This window comes from Rhinatrema bivittatum, chromosome 4, assembly GCF_901001135.1.
Source record: "Rhinatrema bivittatum chromosome 4, aRhiBiv1.1, whole genome shotgun sequence".
In the NCBI taxonomy this organism is placed as follows: domain Eukaryota; kingdom Metazoa; phylum Chordata; class Amphibia; order Gymnophiona; family Rhinatrematidae; genus Rhinatrema; species Rhinatrema bivittatum.
In genome coordinates this window covers 435,326,977-435,346,728 of record NC_042618.1, presented here as the reverse complement: position 1 = coordinate 435,346,728, position 19,752 = coordinate 435,326,977, and the positions used below count along the sequence as shown (strand labels likewise).

The window sequence follows — 19,752 nt, the reverse complement described above, 5'->3', positions numbered from 1 at the left end:
TAGAGGGGGTGGTCAGTTTCTTTCTATTGCACTGGTCCTGGCTAAAAAGCATATTCTGCTCCAGTGGATCTCAGACTCTTTGCCTTCGGTCTATGATTGGCGAATGTCAATGCAACAACAAGCTCAGCTGGAATTGCTTCGGAAAAAGTCAATCCGTCATCCCAAGCACCTGCTCCTGTTGAAGGACTATTTTCTCTTGTGGAAGAAAGCTGCCGCCCTACTTTAAAAGGTGCTGCCATCTCAGCGCAATGCGTGTGAGAGTGTATGTATGGTGTGTGAATAGTAGGAGGGAGGGGGGTGGGAGTGGTAAAATCTGTTAGTTTATTGGAAAACGAAACCCAAGAGATGATTGCTTTCTATACTATTGGACATGTTTGTAAAAAGCATTACATGTACCTATCATGTTTACTCCTCACTATTGTTTAATGTTCAGGATTCTCTTTGGTTTCAATAAAAGAGATAAAAAAAAAAGAGCCAGGGAATCCACTTCCCCCATTGAAACTCCTTGTGACCTTGAGCAATCACTTTATGTCCTGTTGTCTCAGGTATCCACTTAAATTGTAAGTTCTTTGGGCTGGGATTTATTATACCTGAATTCTAAATATGCTGTAAGCCACCTTGAGCATTATTTGGAAAGACAGACTAAAAATCCAAATTTATTAGCAATACTTTTCCTTTTGGAAAAACAGAATAAGCTGGAAGACCAGAAACTATACATTTATCTCATGTTGGTTGCATACACAGAACACAGAAAAACCCTCACCATATACAGATTAAGTAACCACAAATTATAAAGAGAAAAAATATTGACAAAAACTCTAACCTCATCCCCTTCCCCTCTTGTTCCCTGCAGGACAGGAGGGATAGAGGAAATAGGAGGGGAAGGGCTGGATATATGAGCAGAGTGCTGTGCTCAGTCCATTCAAGCCTCAACCCTCTCATCCTTTTCCCTGCAAGATAGGGAAAGCTCTTCTTTGCTCTGCTCTGTTAGCACCAGGATCACGCCTCTCCTGTTCTCCGCACACTGCCTGGGAAGTCGAGATGCTGGAGCAGGAAGCAGGGGGCTGCTCTCTGCTGCTAACAGATTCATCAGGGCAGAGTCTTGGTGCTGCTCCCCCCCCCCGGAAAAAAAATGATGGCCTAAATCTGCCTAATGGAAGGGCTGGTTCTGAGAGCATTCTGTAATGAAATAGCACTGTTTTCAGCCTCTCACAAATGATAGATATTTAATCTATCATTTGTAGACAGAAAAAAAAAAAAAAGATCATGAAACTGTGTTGGTTTCCAGTATTAAACAGAATTATATCGAGCAAACAAAACTCCATCATATGACAAATATGAGGAGAAAAGTTCCCTCTTCCTGTGGCTGTGTTCTCTTTCTGCTATTTATGGAGCAAGTGCCATCTTTCCTCTGGGGGTTGGGGTGCAGGGAAGAAGAGGTTATGGAAAAGGAAAAAATGAAACTAGGACAGTGTCACATGGTAAAACAGTTACAACAGTAAACATTATTTCTTTTGAACACTTAAGTGAGAAAATGTATTCTTTTTTTGTATATTCATATTTAGGTCACGCCACTAACTGCTCTGAAGTTTGCAGAGCTGACGGCAAAAGCAGGCTTTCCAAAGGGAGTTATAAATATTTTACCTGGATCAGGTAATTTCTGTAATATTTCATATTTTACTGTTACATTGTACTTTTATAGCGTCTATTAATGTCTACATCAAACAGCATTTCAGCATAATCAGGAAGTTGGCATTTGGCAATGATGAAATGCTCCCTCACTAGGATATAGCCCCATGATATTTTGTGATATAAAATTACTTAACGCTATCGCTTACACTCCATTAACTCTTCACTACCAGAGTCCAGCAGAGAGCAGAATATCTTAAACAAGCCCAAGAAGTTGAAGGCAAACTATACAAAACCCAGATTCATTTTCTCTCTTAAAGGGATAGGGCACTGTACGCTTGTGCTACCCATCCAGGGGCCTGGCACTGCAACGTAGCTCAGTTCGATTCTGTTTTCAGGGATAAGGTCGAAGGGAAGGCAAATTGGGTGACTGGTGAAAGATGAAATGCTGAGGCAAAGTGGAGGCTTTTGTAGGGAATAGGCAATCAGCGTAGAGGCTAAGATTGTTTCTACTCCAGCAGATAAGCGGAAGGACAGCATGAGAAGGTGAAACCAGCCTGCAGGGAGGGACTCTGCCTGAGTGCCACAGGAGATGCTCCTTCACTGGGCTATTATTGAGAACCAGCATTCTGACAGGGCGGGGAATATCATTTCATTAGATGGAGAGGCTTATCTTCTGAGCTCTAAAGACAAGGGTTTGACTAACCAAAGCCAACATATAGGCAGCCTTTGAAAAGAGAGCAAACTTGCAGCCTTGCAGAGGTGCACACTCTCACATGCAGGCACATCTTTCTTGTGCCCAAGCTAAAACTGCACACGACACCCCAAGGACCAGGGGTACAAAAGGGATTTTCTGTCTGTCAGACAAATGCTTAGTATTTCTGGCCCAAATTGAGTCTACTGAGGCACTGAAACCCCTCACTGTACGTGCCACATAAACCTCAGGGATCGTCTGCTGCAGGGGTAATATCTGCGCTATATTGGGAAAAAAACAAAACATATCCCCATGCAAACTGCACTGCTAGGATGGGGCGCTGTGGTTACTCTCTACCCAGATGCTTTTCTCATTTTGTACCAGGGCCTTACGAGCACTAAGAACTGCAATGATACCATCTTCCAATTTCTCCTGCTCCATCACAGGTGGACTTGTTGGGCAGCGCCTGTCTGAACACCCAGATATCCGTAAACTTGGTTTCACCGGTTCGACCCCTATTGGTAAACAGATCATGAAAAGGTATGAATGTGCGCATCTCAGAAATCAGCTCATAATTCATATCAGGCGCTGCTTTAGGCTGCTAGGACTGAGACCTTCCCTTCCCCCACCATTTCTGCTGAGGAGAGAGCGAGTAGCCTGACAGAATAATGGATTGGGCGTGAGAAAACTTTGGTTCAAATCCTGTGCCTACCACTGACATTCACTGTGAACCTGGCCAAGTCACTTTACCATTATCACCCTTTGCCTCAGGAACTGACATAGACCATAAACATTCTGGGGCAGGGACTCATTGAACCTGTAGGCAGCAGTGGAAAACAGGCAGCAACCCAAATTATTAAAAAATCATTTTTGAGGGTTTTTTTTCACTTTTTTAAATTTTTTTAGGGAGGGTTTTGGTTTTTTTTACAATTTTCTCACCCTTCCTCTGCAGTCCAGAAGCAGCTTCTGGGCCTGGGCCCAGGCCTAGCGCGATGGCTCATCCTCTCAAACCTGATACCCAACAGTGGATTCTCCACTCTGCTCCAGCTCCTCACTGCCTCCCCCCTCCCCCCCACTCCACCCTTGACTTCAGCAGTGGCTCCTTCATCCTGCCCCAGGCCTCACCTCCTGTCTCGCCAGACCAGTGACTGATTTTCCTCCCCTTCTCTCTTCCCTTGACTGGTCGAAATTCCTGTTTGCCCCCTCCCCCAAGTGCCTCCCTGGTTGTCTCCACCCTGGGTTACATCAAGCGACTTCTCCTCCTCCTCCTAAAGCATGAAATCTTAATTGAATTGTTGTATTGCTCCCCTATTTGGTTGGTTATCGTATTACTGCTGTTCCTTACATCCCTTCCTGCACGTTTGTTCTCTTATCACTGCTTTAGGTTTGTCTTGTCGCTTAACCATTGTTTATTACCCACTCATTGTTCTCCTTCTGGTGTTGTTGGTTCAGGCTGCCTCGACCCAATACTCTCCCATTGGAAGAGGGTGAGATAGATAAATGATGATGACGACGAGCTGAGCTTTGGGATCCCAGCCCAATTTTGGCGCCAGGTCCTGAAGTTTAGCTGTCCAGGCTTTTGAGGGCCTTACCTGGTTTATGGAGCTGTAGAAATGCCAAACCAACAATAAAAGAGCAATCTCGCTTGTGTTCTAGGAAGAGAGCAATGAATGAAGCCGTCAGGTCCTGACATCAAAAGGACACAAATGGTACCAGTGAGGCTGTGTCTCTCTGAGCCCTTGAAAGTGGTCCATAAATGTTCCCCGCCTTCATTTAACTAAAATAGTAATTGGGTCAATATTCAAAATTGCTTGATTTGAATATTTCCCTTGCTTATCTAGCTAAGAATTAGCCGAATAAGAAAGGGGAATGTCTGGGCTTCCCGAGGAGGGGCAGAGTTAGGCGAATAATGTATCTGTCTAATTCCACTATTAAGAGTTACCCAGATAAGTTTTTGGCCTAACTCTAGAAGTGCCCAAGAACAGGTCTAAAGTTATGTCTTCCCCCTTATCTGACCCCAAACCTATGCCCTCCCACCGTGAGCCGGGCCCGTGGCTTCTGACACCGCTTAGCAGCTACGCGTAGAAGCCTGTGGGAGGCTATGGGGGAAGGGGTGAAATTGGGACCAGCCATGGCTTAGGTTTCTAAACAAAAGGATGGATTTGTTGTTTTTTTTTGGGGGGGGGGGGAGGGAGTGTTGTAGGCGGCCAAGCATTGAATCTGTTGGGGAAGTAGGCCTGCGATCTTTATTTATAGGTTGGGTTTTTTTTTTAAGATTTACTACTCCTCTTAACCGACTGTATTCTTTTTTAATATAGCCGGTTAAGACTAAAGTTATCCAGCCAATTATAGCCGGATAACTTTATAATCGGTTATATTCAAAATCTGCCTGGTTAGATTGAAAGTTATCTGACTACAGTTAACTGAATAACGTTAATCAGGGACATTTAGTGGGATGTTTATCCCACTGAATATCCAGGACAAATTATCTGTTCAACAACTTACTGAATGTGCCCCCGATATGTTCAGTACTTGACTATCTTTAAAACAAAACAAAACAAAAAAATGAAGGCATTTCTTCATAACATTTTTTTCTCCTTAACAATCAGATTCAAGATTCAGTATGCAGTTGTGGGAAAAACCTGCTGGCATAGTTTAAAAATACTGTGGAAACAAATTTAAATCACTTTTTTTAAACCTTTTGTTTGATTTCTATTTTCCAGCAGCAACAATCTTTTTTTTGGTGGTGGGCTTGGAAACGTAGCTGCTCTTGCTAGATGTCCATTGCTGTAGCTCAGGACATCTAACTGCAGTTGAAAGCAATTACCTACCTAATAGTAGAGTCTGGGATTACATGCACTTACAGCTCCTCTGATGTGTGCATAAACTGAGGGATTGTTTTCAAATCACTGAATGTTAATGGGTTTGTTTTGAGTTTTTTTGCAACCTTGTTTTCCTAGCTGTGCTGTCAGTAACCTGAAAAAAGTCTCACTGGAACTGGGAGGGAAATCTCCACTTATCATCTTCAGTGACTGTGACCTTGACAAAGCTGTGAGAATGGTAAGGCCTCTTTAATGTGCAATATATTCTGTCTCTTAAAAAAAAAAAAAAAAGATAGGTGGTTTCTCCATACCTACTGAAAAATGACCAATTTCCTTTCCAAAGTGAAACCTCATTTGCATTAATTTCAGGACAGTGACTACCAGGCAAAGGGAGAAAGAACTCAGAATTATTCTGTTCCCTTACTCCTTGCACCTGTATGGCTCCTGTTTATTATTCATCTCTCCCTGCCTTGACTTAGTTGGTGGCAGGTTTAAAACAAATAAAAAGGATGCACGTCCTCACATAACTGGTAAGACTTACTGGGTTCAAAAAGGGGATCCAAAGATCTGTTAATCAGTAAGCATAATTTTAAACTGTTAAGAATAAAGTGAAGGGTTTACTGGACCCTGGAACTGGAAAAGGGATGAGTCACTGGACACATTTTATTTTTTTATGTGCTTCCTGCAGGCATCTACTGCTTACTGCTCTCAGAGGCAGGATGGACTGTTAGTCTCTCCCAGGTTGGCAGCTCTATCGTATTTACCTTTCAAAAGTGCTGAGCATACTGTCCACTTTGTATACATAAAATTAAATATTTGTATTTTATTTAATGAATTTGTATTCTGCATATTACACAGTTCACAGTGGATTGAAGTAGATTATCAAACCAAAAATAAAGCATCTGGCAGTGAGTGTAGATTCATGTCCTCAAAAACATATGCCTCAATAAATCTGTTAGTCTATACCCAGGGCTTCTGTTTTCAGGTTTTAACTGATGGACACTGATAAAGCAGGGATCAACACCAGAAAAACACCACTGCTCCTACTATTCTCTTACACCTCCCCTTGCCTATCTTAGATCCTCCACCCTGTTTTTGTGCCTTTTCCGCTCTGACAGCTCCTCAGCTGCCCCCAGATGGCGGGTCTCCATTCTCTTCTCTCTGACAGCACCACTGCACAGCTGTTCCCAAGGGGCCAGCATCAGGGCTGGTGGTAAGAGGACACAATGAGCAAGAGTGGTAGAAAGAGGGGAAGACAGGCTGGTGAGAAGAGAGAGTGGTAAGGCTGAGGTCATGTGAGGGAACAGGACTTGTGCCTTCGGGATTGGAGATTGCTAGGTGGGGGAGCCTGTGCTGATACTGGGAGAAAGTGAGTGATGGTGCTGGTTACTGGAAGTGTGAGTACCGTTTTGCTTTGGCTGTACATTTGTGTTATGGTTATGGAAAAGAAGGTAACTGACTGAACCAGAACAGGTGCCTAGCCATGAAAATGCTGATTTTTCTGTTCCCTCATAAGAACCCCTAATTAGCTGGAAAATAAAAATTTAAATTTATAACTTATAAAACTGATCAGTTTCCATGTGCCATTGCTGTCATAATCAGTTATCATCTTTTTATTCATCAAGATTGATATTTAAAATGCACGGTAAGTGCCACTGCCCTTATTGATTTGCTAAACTCCAGGCTGAATAGTGCATATTAGGGATGTGAATCGTTTTTTGACGATTTAAAATATCGTCCGATATATTTTAAATCGTCAAAAATCGTTAGGGCCACGATACAATACTAATTCCCCCGATTTATCGTTAAAAAATCGTAAATCGGGGGAAGGGGGAGGGCAGGAACTTACTTACTTGCCCTAAACCAATGGCAGGAAAACCGGCACACTAAAACCCCCTAAAACCCACCCCCGACCCTTTAAATTAAATCCCCCACCCTCCCGAACCCCCCCCAAATGCCTTAAATTACCTGGGGGTCCAGCAGCGGTCCGGAACGGGCTCCTGCAATTGAATTGTGTTGTCTTCAGCGGGCGCCATTTTGCAAAATGGCCGCCGCCATTTTGCGGCCGCCATTTTGCAAAATGGCGCCGGCTGAAGACAACACAATTCAATTGCAGGAACCCGTTCCGGACCGCCGCTGGACCCCCAGGTAATTTAAGGCATTTGGGGGGGTTTGGGAGGGTGGGGGATTTAATTTAAAGGGTCGGGGGTGGGTTTTAGGGGGTTTTAGTGTGCCGGTTTTCCTGCCATTGGTTTAGGGCAAGTAAGTACTTCCCTCCCAAAGTTGATGAAGTATTAAGGCATTTTGGGTGGGGGATTTAATTTAATGGGTCGGGGGTGGGTTTTAGGGGGTTTTAGTGTGCCGGCTCACGATTTTAACGATTTTCACGATATTTTAAACACCCAAACGGCAACAATACGATTCCCTCCCCCTCCCAGCCGAAATCGATCGTTAAGACGATCGAGGACACGATTCACATCTCTAGTGCATATTCTGCAGATATTCTAAAGTAATATTTATAAAAGTCAAAAGCAGGTTTCCTCCAAGTTAATAACAGTTAGAGATGTGCAGAGGGACCGCATACGTTGCATTCGGTATTCATATTTGTGGGGGGGCAGATACGTTGCATTTGGCAAGGGGGGGCCCCGATCCGTTCATGCGTTCCATTCTTATTCGTTTCCCAGCTAAAATTTAATTAACTACAACCCCCCACCCTCCTGACCCCCCCAAGACTTGCCAAAATTCCCTGGTGGTCCAGCGGGGGTCCGGGAGCCATCTACTGCACTCACGCCGTCAGCTGCCGGTATTCCAAATGGCGCCGATAGCCTTTGACCTTACTATGTCACAGGGGCTACCGGTGCCATTGGTCGGCTCCTGTCACATGGTAGGAGCAAAGGCCATCGGTGCCATTTTGAATACTGGCAGCCGACGGCCCGAGTGCAGGAGATCGCTCCCAGACCCCGGCTGGACCACCAGGGACGATAGCCTTTGCCCTTACTATGTCACAGGGGCTATCGGCGCCATTTTGAATACCAGCAGCCGACGGCATGAGTGGCTTCCGGACCCCCGCTGGACCACCAGGGAGTTTTGACAAGTCTTAGGGGGGGTCAGGAGGGTGAGGGTTTTGTTTAAATTCGCTCCTTTAGATGGCCGAATAATTCGGTGAAGATTCGTTGTATTCGTGGGAATCGCGATACGTTTATCTTCCCCACGAATACAACGAATATGGCCTTATACGTTGCGGATTGCCAATACGTTGCAAACTAAAGCACACTCCTAATAACTGTCTTCTTGTTTAGTGATTATTCTTGATGGATTTAATCTTTGTTAGACAAAGGCTGTAATTAGGTCATTCTGTGTCTCTTTCTTTCTCATGTAAGTCCTTTAGCATATAGATAGTTCATTTACAATTTACTCAGTGTCTTATCCAACAAGCCATTACCTCCAGTGTTGCCAGATAGCGGTTTTCACGCCCAATTGGCTACATTTTTTGAGCAGCTATGGGAAATCTTTGGCCTTTTTCACTTATGGGATTTTGAGCTAATTTCTTTGGTATGTGTGGTATATTTTTTGAGCATCTTACCTCTGTCATGCGGCATGAAGACCAGAAGGGGTGCAGAGTAGATGGGACATTCGGCCTTAAAGCCGATCTCTGTAAACGCTGATGTGTCACAAGCTACTGTACAGGGGACCGGAGTAAAGCCAGGCCCTGGCAGACAGTGGTGTAGGAAAATTAAGCGACATAGACATAGGGCTGGGGAAACTCACACACTGGACAAGGTAACCAAGGGGAGATGGCGAGATTCGGGGCCTCAGTGTGCACGTGCAGGAGCTGTGCCTGACGGCTCTATTTTGCTAGCAGAGAAATAAAATATGTACCTTTGAGCTCAAAGGATTTTGCATTCAATCAGCAGCCATGGACTGGTGGCCCAGTCCCTTCATCCACAAATCTTACATCCTACTCCAGTGATGAGCAGAAGAGGGTGCTCTTCTGCTCATCACTGGAGTAGGATGTAAGATTTGTGGATGAAGGGACTGGGCCACCAGTCCATGGCTGCTGATTAGGCCTGGATGCAACACAGAGTTAGAGGGAGGGAAGCTGATTGCTGAGACTGTGCTGGCAAACGAGCAGCTGCAGTGAGGATGCGAATTAGAGGTGGTGGCAAAGGTTCCTACAACTGCCTGGGCATGCTACCTGGTAGGGGCTGGGGAGGGAAGGATTCATTAATGGGAAAATGATCCCCCTCCCCAAAAAGGATTTGTACAGAAAGAACTTTACAGCACCATCCTTCAGGCAGAGATGCTGATGCAAGAGGGTGGAATTGGAGAAAACTTGGTGCCATATCTTGTGTAGGAGAGCTTGTGAAAACAGTCGTACTGCCCTTCTAATCTCCCCCTTAATTAAAGCGAGAACAGATCCTCCAAGTTGTCCGTGTATTTGTCAGATCCATAAGCCACAATGACAAATGTTTCATCTGAACCTCTTTGATATGCAAGATTGAACTAAAACTTTTGCCAAGAAACATAAGCTATTTAAACAAGTTAAGGGCAGGATTCATCATTCCTCGCGGAATGATGAATCCCGTGAAAAAAGGGGTGGGGGCGAAGTAGGGGGGCGGGCCTGAGAAGCCGCAGCCGTTCACACCACAGCAGTGCAATTTCGCCGGCCACAGTGCGGCCGGCTGCAGCCTTTCACAGCAAATAGCTACACCGTAGCTATTCGCCATGCTACTGCCGGCGATAATGCTCCTCACATTATTGCCGCCAGCAGCAGTGCCGCGGCCGACTCCTCCCCCTCCCCACACTTCAGAGTGAGGAAACTCTCACAAAGATGAGATATGTACAATGTTCTCTCAACCTAGCTTGATGGACTCTCTACCTGGGTAACATCAAGCTAGGTTGAGAGAACATTGTACAAATCTCATCTTTGTGGGAGTTTCCTCACTCCGAAGGACATCAAATTTTCACAAGAGTGTACTGTTCTGTTTGTACATCTCACTCTGAATGTCAAAGTGGCTCCTAACCCCTACACTAATACCTAAACCTCACCTCGAGTAACTAGGTGGGCCTCCTATAGAGATATAAATACCTATCTAGGGTCAGGGCATTATGGCTAGGTTCTCTCTCTCTCTCTCTCTCTCTCATGAAAAGTTATTGCATTCTGTGGTATAACTAAGATAGCACACTTTACAATAAATAAAGTTGGGAATGACTTAGGCAAAAGGAAGATAATCTTCTTTTCTCATTTGCTGGGCATATCACCTTCTGCAAATGTTACTGCATGCAAGTTTGGCCACAAGGAGACCCAAAAGACTTGTGCTGACAAATGTAGCTATATTTTCATCTGTATCAAACTTGCTGAGTTCTTTGGCATATGTGGTAGTTGCATGAAAGAAGCTACAAGATAGGGTATTATATCATTTTGATGCTGAGGAAACCAATGCAAATGGCTTGACCACTGCATTTTCACATTTCATTAGCATCAGATTATGCGACATGCATATATGTCCAGAAAACATTTGTGCTGTAAGTTTTGAGCCGACATCTGATATATGTAGATGGTATTGCAATACTGAATATGACAACCTCGATTTTTAGGCATTCCTAGCATTGTTTTTATAATTTTTTATATACATAGTTATTTTTGTTAATTTGCAAGCAATGCAGGAATTTGTGTACAATCTTGCAAAATAAAAATTATTTTTGCACCGTTTTAGTATTGGGCTAGATTTTGTAAGTGGTTGGGTTCTAAATATTTGTGGCATCTGGCAACAGCCAATAAGACAGGAGCCAGTGAGTCTGAGGGCTTCCTTCCTGTGTAAACATTTGCAGAAGCAGCAGTTCAGGCCTGGTTAGGTCCAGTTAGGTTATATGGGTGCTATATGTAGGCCCATGAGCCTTGCTGAATTACACCATTTTGTGGATCTGTACAATACTAACACTATTTGTTCTGCATGCTTGTTTCCCCTTTTCTTCTAAAGGGCATGGGAGCTGTGTACTTCAACAAGGGAGAAAATTGTATTGCAGCAGGCCGACTATTTGTCGAAGAGTCAATTCATGATGAATTTGTGAGAAGAGTGGTAAGACATTTAATTTGTTTTAAATTTAGTTGTAATTACATGAAGTATTTTTTTTACAGTAGGGACAGTTGCAATTGGTTACAGGAACTAAATGTTTTTGGGTTTTTTTTGCATCTGATATCTTATTTCCTGCCAAAATATGGTGTGCAGTTATGGCTTTAGAATCCGGACTAATCTGTGTGAGTTTTTATTAAGTAGTTTCTATAACCCAGCAACAATCCAACAATTAAAGCCCATTTAGTAGCACTATATACATCATTTGCAGTACAAACTGGAACCATCTGAGTGTCGCTCCCAAACTGTCACATGATACTCACTGCCACTTTTCTCCCGTTATTTGCCGTCCTTCTCAAATTCTTACTTGCTATCTCCATTTTGCAAAAACTCTCCTCACTTATCTCCCTCCAACATAGCTACTACTTCTCATTCGCAAAGCATCTTTGGTTCACCCTCTTTCCTCCCAGAAGGCCTATCCCTCCAGCTCCTTTCACCCCAATACCATCATTCGGCTGTTCAGGACCTCCATATCCTTCTCCTGCATCACAGTCTCTCCACTACTGCTCATACAGCCTCCAAGCCTCGACAGTATCTTCTCTCGTCACTCAGTGAAGACAGGAGCTCCGATGGCCTGGTTTAGGTTCACAAGCCCAGATCACAGAAATAGCAAGGACGGGTGTAATAAAATACAATTTCTAAGTTCAAAATTCATTTTATCTTATTATTTATATTTGGCATGGTTAATATGTCACTATATCCAAGTTAAATATTTAAATTATACAGTTTATATTACATAATTTTATTAATTACAAGTAAAACTATTCTATATTATTTATTATCATTATGTTAAATTGTCATCCAGTTATAATGTTCCATATGTACCACTGTTCTATGTAAAGCCCCCTTATCTCTGTTGGGCAGTTTATCGTTATATGTAAACCGGAGTGATTTATAGTCTCTATAAGAACCTATAAAAATTAAAAATAAAATAATAAAATAAATAATCCTAGGCTGTGGGAGAGCTTGTAGCAGATTTGAACATCTTGGGAAACATTGTTAGGTGGGTTTCATTCCTACAGATTTGTATGCTCTTCCCTTGACACTGCATACAGGCAAGTGAATCAGAGGTCTTGATGTCATTTTCAAACTCTTACCTAGTTAATCTTTTACAAGCTTTGCACATTTTTGTTAAGGCCATACTGTCTGATTTTAGGTGTTTCATCAGTGCAAAGTGCCTATCGCTGTCGCCGTGTCTGTCCCTTCATAGGCACATAACGGGTGCCCTCCCTGTGGATGGATTTGGCTGAAAATTGGTAGGAGAGCCCCTGAGGTTCCAGTTTCAGCCAAATTCATTCAGGAGAACAGGGTCAGCCTCAAATTCATAGCAATGGAAGCAACCAATGCTTAAAAGAGAAGACTAGGAAATGTGTTTGTTTATATATTTGTCCACCTGGAGTACAACAGTATATAGAAACACAAGATAAAATTACAATGTATCCATGATAATAAAACAGAGTAAAAATAAAATGCTAACATACATACATAATCTATAAATACCTCTAATAATAATCACATCCTGCAATTATTTAAAATAAAATATGAAAACATAAAGAAAATATAGAAATCTTGCCATGCATGATCAGTATTATAACAATAATCAAAAGTCTACAAATATCGTATTATAACTTAACCCTAACTATAAAAACTGAAAATAGTTGTAATTTTCCAATTAAATGCTTGGGTGAATTTCTTAATCCAAATCAATAAAGAGAGGACCTTAACTATTAAAGGTGGCCAGAAATGACCAAGTCTTGAACCCCTTCTGAAATTGAAGAGCTCGTCACCTACACACAGTTCATTCCCACGTGTGGAAGCCAGAGCTGAAAAGGCTGTTTCTAAGTGCAAATCTAATGGATGAAGGGCACTTTAAATAATTCCCTTAGGAGGATCTCAGTGAGCAGGGAAGTGACCTGACATACTAACTTTTCTGAAAGATAGCTTGGGCTAGAATTATATAAAATAAAATAAAAACCAATCACCAAATGCTTACATTCAGCCCTAAACTTAATTAGGAGCTAATGACGTCTCTGCAACTCCTGCCAGTAAGCAATAGGCCTCAGTGTTCTGAATGATTTATATTCTTTGGATTTTAGTATTTGGTAATCCCTACAATAAGGAACTACAATATTCCAATTTTGAAAAAAATCAAAGGGGCTGACTACTGATGCCAATCAGCAGGAGAAAAGAAAGCTCTGAGCTACCCAATATGCCTTAACTGTCAGAATGAATTTTTACACTGCTACGGAGATACGTGCCTGCAATGTAAGGAAATGTGCCGCCTTTATGTTATGCTGAAAGTGTAGACTACTCCAGTTTGTTAACTCATTTTGCTTGCTTCTGCTCTTCAGCAAACATCACTGTATACCGTGATGTCTGCATGGGGTTGTGTTGAGGATCAGCATGGTGGCACTGTGCTTTACTTAGATTCACAATTACAGGAGTGACTAGCAGGAACAACTTTCAGACATTTTCAATACTAGTATCTTCGCCAGACTAAAAAGGAAAAAAAAAGTCTTAATGCTGTGTTTATCCATCACCTGAATCACCTAAAATAAAAAGTTTGACAGTACTTTTGCTTTCAGTAATTTAACATAGCCCCCAAAAAAAAACAACTACAGGATATATTAAAACATTGACACCATAAAGAAAACAATAATGGAGACAAGTCCATAAGAGAAGCCAAGAAATATACAGCCAACAATAAGCTGTTGTGTGCTCTAGCCTAGTGCTTCTCAACCCAGTCCTAAGGGCACACCTAACAATCAGGTTTTCAGGATATCCACAATGAATATACATGAGAAAGATTTGCATACAATGGAAGCTGTGCATGCAAATCTATCTCATTTATATTCATTGTGGATATCCTGAAAACTTGACTGGCTTGGTGTGCCCCGAGGATTGGGTTGAGATGCACTGATCTAGTCTACAGAAAGAAGCTCGGTCCAGTGGCCGTGGAGAGGCCTCTGACCACACCCCAGCACCACCCATTTTTTCAAGCCCCGGGACTTACATGTGCCCCGGGGCTTTATGTGCACCACTGGGCCTTTTGAAAATAGGCCCGGCACGTGAAATCCTCCTGGATTTACCTGCGTAGGGCTTTGAAAATCTGCTCCAATGTGAAAAAGAAAAGTAATACGTATACAGACTCTGATCCAAGTCACAACAAGAAGAGATCTGACTTATTTTGCATTTTTTGTTCATGTGGGTCTGCAACTTGGCAATGCTGTAGGTAGAAGAAATAAAAAAGATGAAAATTGGTGACCCCCTGGACAGATCGACTGATCACGGCCCACAGAACCACAGGGCACACCTGGAAAAGCTGCTGGAATACTGCGAGACTGGGGTGAAAGAAGGCGCAGTCCTGGTGTATGGAGGAAGACAAGTACCCAGAGCTGGTAAAGAGAACATGTGTGTTATGTAAGACCCGAAAAGGAAGTTTGGCTATCACTGTGGTCTTTTATGCTGGTGGTGCGAACACGTAGGAGGGCTTATTGATCACAACAGCAAAATGTTAAGGAACCTTTAGATAGACCGAAAGGGGCAGAGGGCCGCATGGCTGTTGGGTTTTCAAGATATCCATACTGAATATTCTTGAGTTGCATCTGCAAGCATTGCCTCCTCTGCATACAAATGTATCTCATGCATATTCTTTGCGGATATCCTGAAAACCTGATTGCCTTGTGGCACTGGAGGACTGAAGTTGCCTGTCTTTAATTTAGAGAGTCCATGTACTGACGTACACTAATGTTGACGATTAACATGGGTAAACATGGGGTTTTTCCATGTGTATTAATGGCCAGAGTTAATGAGATGCAAATGAGGCACATGTTACCGCAGACACTAAAGTACATGCGGACGGCATCACAAAAACCTAACTACACATAGTTAATTTTTTATGCATTCACTTGTCTGTGAAGCATTTTGCACATGAACCTTTTTGCTGTGCTAATGGGTAATGAGCTGTTTTGCATCTTATTTCATTTATATTCCATCTGTTAAAAAATCAGGATTCCATTCAGGGTGGATTACAAAAATATACTTGATATACAATGTTCAAAAACAAATATGAGATATAGTAATAAATACAGAAAATAAATGCAAATAGGAAATATAGCAATGAAAAGAAAATGAATGCACATTAACATGCATTTTACAATAACACTATTCAAGCTAGTTCACGCATTAACTGCTTGCAATAGGGTTCGCACCCCTTAGTGTAATTGATTAATTTTGGGGATGCAGGGCCTTTCCTGGATTTCTGTACTTTGTGCCAGGCAACTCCTGCCTCATAAAACTCGCCGGTAACAGAACACGGATGAGAAGTGAAGTCAAGAGCCTCTGCAGATGCATTGGGCGGAAACAGAAAACAAGCCTGGTAGCTCTAGTCCAAAAAAAAAAAAAAATAATAATTCTAAAATGTTAAAAAGAAATGGGAGGAAAGAAATACAAGAAACTTTTTGCAAGGAAAGGGACGACTGAAAATCTGTATCTGCTAGACAACATCGTGAGATTTTTCTGATCTACTATTTTTCCAGTAGCGCTCTCAGTAAGAAATAGGAAAGGTTTGAGCTACAAATGGGAGAATAAATCTGCACTAGAAAAGGGTTTTACTGTCTGTTGTCTCTCTTCTGTCAGTCAGGAATGTATTAAGATTGCGCAGTCAGGCGGTCTCACCTACAACCTGTTTGTCTGCAGGTTTCTTCATGGAACCAACAGTCTTCACGGAGGTGGAAGACCATATGTACCTCGCGCAGGAAGAATCCTTTGGCCCTGTTATGGTTATTTCTAAATTTAAGGATGGGTATGTTTTAGTCTCTGTTTAAAGTTACGGTCTGATTCAAACCTTCAAGCCTACTATTTTGGTCCATTATTCCCCTACACTAATAGGTATAGGTCTTTTTATGCAGAAAATTTTGGACCATTTTAAATACTTGGGACTAGAAACTGATAGAAATAACTGAAAAGGGATAATAGCTGAGATTATCCTAGGATTTTTAACATCCTGATGTATACAGATTCAACTGCCACAGACTTTAATGGATAGGATCAATCATACTAAAATGGTTATAGTACATGAACATCTATACAGTTCTCTACTATTCCACTGTGGATTCTTAAATCTAGATGCAGCAACCAATACATTCTTATGGAATGCCAAAACAGGGTTCAAGTGGTTTTTAAGGTGCTACAGTAGAAGGCCTGGTGACTCGGTGATAGACCGGGTGCGCTGTCATGCCAGAGAGCTTCAAGTTCAATTCCCAAAGCCCAGTTTCTACAACTTGCACCAGCTAGGGCTGAATGGTAGAAGAATCCAAGCCAGCAGATCTCAGTAACACCTACTGGGCAGACTCCAGGTGCATGTGGACCAGGTTCCAGTGGAAACTGTCAGGCCAAAAGTTTTTTTAAAAAAAGAACCACAGTATCCTGTAATAAATCTGGATTAACTTTTACTAATTTCTGTACCCATAAAATGGTAGCTCTGGGAGTCATCAAGATAATTAGCACAGCTAAAGATTAGTTATACACCCCACCAGATTTTTATGGAAATTTATTTATTTATTTATTTATTTAACACTTTTCTATACCGACCTTCATGGTAGAGACCATATCAGGTCGGTTCACATCGAATAGGGGAACTGAACCAAGAACAGTAACCAAAACAAAAGGTTGAAACGTGAAAAAGCAAAGTTACATTTAACATATATAGATAGAATATATAAAATAGATAAATATAAATAGATGAATATCTCAAAGCTTCAAATGCTTAGCAATGCAATCTACCTAGTTTCTTATGTACTTGTTTATACCATGTATTCATGCTTTTTGCTTCCCTGTGTTGTCACTTACAATTGCTCATACAGCACTGTAAGCATAACTTTGAAATGCTAATTCTCTTTGGGAGCATTTTTAAAACATGAATTAGTGTCTCATGTGGGCTATGTATGCACGCTAAAGTATGTGATTGATATTGGAGAATTCAGAAAGGGAAAGTCCTCAGAATCCATTTTTAACACCATTGGACTCGCGATTCTAATACCAAAAATGATTTCAAAGCTAGTTTTGCTGAGTTAATGGTGCCATGTATATATTATTTTTATTACAGAGATGTTGATGGAGTGTTGCAGCGAGCAAACAACACTGAATATGGTTTAGCATCAGGGGTTTTCACAAAGGACATTAGCAAGGCTATGTACGTTAGTGAAAAACTAGATGCTGGAACAGTTTTTATTAACACGTATAACAAGACTGATGTTGCAGCACCGTTTGGTGGATTCAAGCAATCTGGATTTGGGAAAGACTTAGGTAAGTGTCTACTGCAGTCTCTCTACTTTGGGACTTGTTCTCGACTCAGTTTCTGTTGGCTTACTGAAGTGTGCTACAGATTTGGGAAACTATATAGTTCCCCAACTATGGGATTCATTGCGCTTGGCTACCATATCTGCTAGGAATAATTAACAATTAAATTGACTCTGCTGCTAAATTTCTCAAGTTCAGCGAGTCTACACCCTGGTCATGTTTGAGAAGCATAAAATGTTACCCTCACTTAGGCATGGAATTTCACAATCAACTCACACTAGACATTCACATGCCTCCTACTCAAACCTGGAGCTCTAATGACACCTTAGTGGCCTGATGTAATAAGATGTGAGTGAACAATGTGCGCTGAACTTCGGCGCCCTTTAATCATACACTATAAAAAGGTTACTCTCAATGCAGTAAACTAATAGTATGCAAATACATCAGGAGTGAAAAAAACCAAAAACATGTAAACCTAAACAAAAAATAAATAGTGCACATAAATCCCATTTAATGAACATGAACCATGGTTTATGCTCTACTGCCATTCCATCCATTTCTGTGGATAACATGGTCATCCTCCCATTCCCCTCAGCCCCGTCACCTAGGAATAATCTTTGATTCCTCTTTCTCCTTCTCCACACATATCTAAAACTCTGTTAAAATGTGTTTCTTTCTCTATAACAGCACCAAAATCCATCCCTACCTTTCTGAACACACTACCAGAAGCCTTCTCCATTTTCTCATCTCCTCCTGTTTAGACTATTGCGACTTGCTCCTCACAGGTCTCCTGGCAAGCCATCTCTCTCCCCTGCAATCTGTCCTAAATTCAGCTGCACGACTTATCTTTCACCAAAATCGCTATGCTCACATAACCCCTTCTTCTGAAGTCGCAGCATTGGCTCCCTATCTGCTCCTGCATACAATTCAAGCTCCTCTCTCTCACCTACAAATGCCTTCACTCTGCAGCACCTCACTGCCTCTTCTCTTATCACTCTCTACACCCCTCCTCATGCACTCCGCTGGTCAGATAAGTCACTCCTATTCGTGCCCTTCTGTACTGCCAATTCCAGACTCCGTGCTTTCCAGCTGGCTGTGCCGTGTGCTTGGAAAAGTCTTCCTGAACTGGTGCGTCATGCTCCCTCTCTCTTGCCATGTTTAAATCCCATCTAAAGACCCACCTCTTTGAAACCGCTGTTAAATTTTATGCCTGATTGTCTGCTTTTATCTTGACTAACTTTCTTTTCTTTTAACTGAGTCTCTTGTCCTATATGTTTGTCTTGTTGAGAAAGGACTGTCTTTTTGTGTTTGTACAGTGCTGCATATGTCGTGTAGTGCTATAGAAATATTAAGTAGTAGTAGTATAAAACATGATTTAGTTAAAAAGTCAATAAATAGAAGTTGTGCTCCTAAGAGTTAGGAGCACATGTTTTGCTAGGAGTTATGCTCCTAACCCATTTTGTGCACATAAGTTCACTCATAAAAGTTGTGTGCACAAACACACATAGAGGACCCCCAACATCAGAAATTCCAGGTTCAGCCCCATAGACTACCATTAGCCCCAGAAATGTTATCTCTGACCAGGAGTCAGATTTTCAGCATTAAGAAAACAGGAGTAAAACCTATGCATGTCTCTGTATCGGAGGGGTAATAGCTAATTAGGGATGTGCATTCATGCATCCATTTCTTTGATTCGTTTCGTCACTAAGCACATATCTAACAAATGGACCCCGGGTGCACAAAATGAATGGTGTGCGCTTACGTCTATGGGCGCCCACATAGGCACACAGAATTCGTTTTGTGCGTCCATTCGTTAGCTACACACTTAACTGCGAAATGCAGTGAAATGAATCAAAAGAATGGATGCAAAAATGCACATCTCTATAACTAATGCCTTGATTAACACGGGATTTGCATGGAGGAGCACTGATCTGGGCACACCCTTTTTTCTCAAGGTTGTGCATAAAGTTTGTGTGCATAGAACTCCTTGTCACACGGGGAGTACAGATCCAGGCACAAGAACCACACACTGATGTGCACAAAGCCGAGCGCATGTTATTACATTGGAAGCCAAATTAACAAATAAAGCAAATAAAAATGTTTGGGGAATTTTCAATGGAAATGAGGATGCATTGCACTTCTTATGCTCTGCAGTCCTTTTAAGGGAGAGATT

General features: G+C 42.0%; 1 protein-coding gene across 1 annotated transcript in view; it reads left to right on the top strand.

Moving 5' to 3' along the window:
- The window catches only part of ALDH1L2 (aldehyde dehydrogenase 1 family member L2), an 84,838-nt gene that overhangs the window by 58,701 nt on the left and 6,385 nt on the right, over window positions 1-19,752 (top strand). Inside the window, exons 16-22 of the mRNA XM_029601528.1 lie at window positions 1,566-1,653; window positions 2,770-2,863; window positions 5,284-5,383; window positions 11,127-11,225; window positions 14,512-14,677; window positions 15,978-16,083; window positions 17,386-17,585. Of these exons, the coding sequence (XP_029457388.1) occupies window positions 1,566-1,653; window positions 2,770-2,863; window positions 5,284-5,383; window positions 11,127-11,225; window positions 14,512-14,677; window positions 15,978-16,083; window positions 17,386-17,585 (853 nt within the window). The remainder of the gene's footprint in view (window positions 1-1,565; window positions 1,654-2,769; window positions 2,864-5,283; window positions 5,384-11,126; window positions 11,226-14,511; window positions 14,678-15,977; window positions 16,084-17,385; window positions 17,586-19,752) is intronic.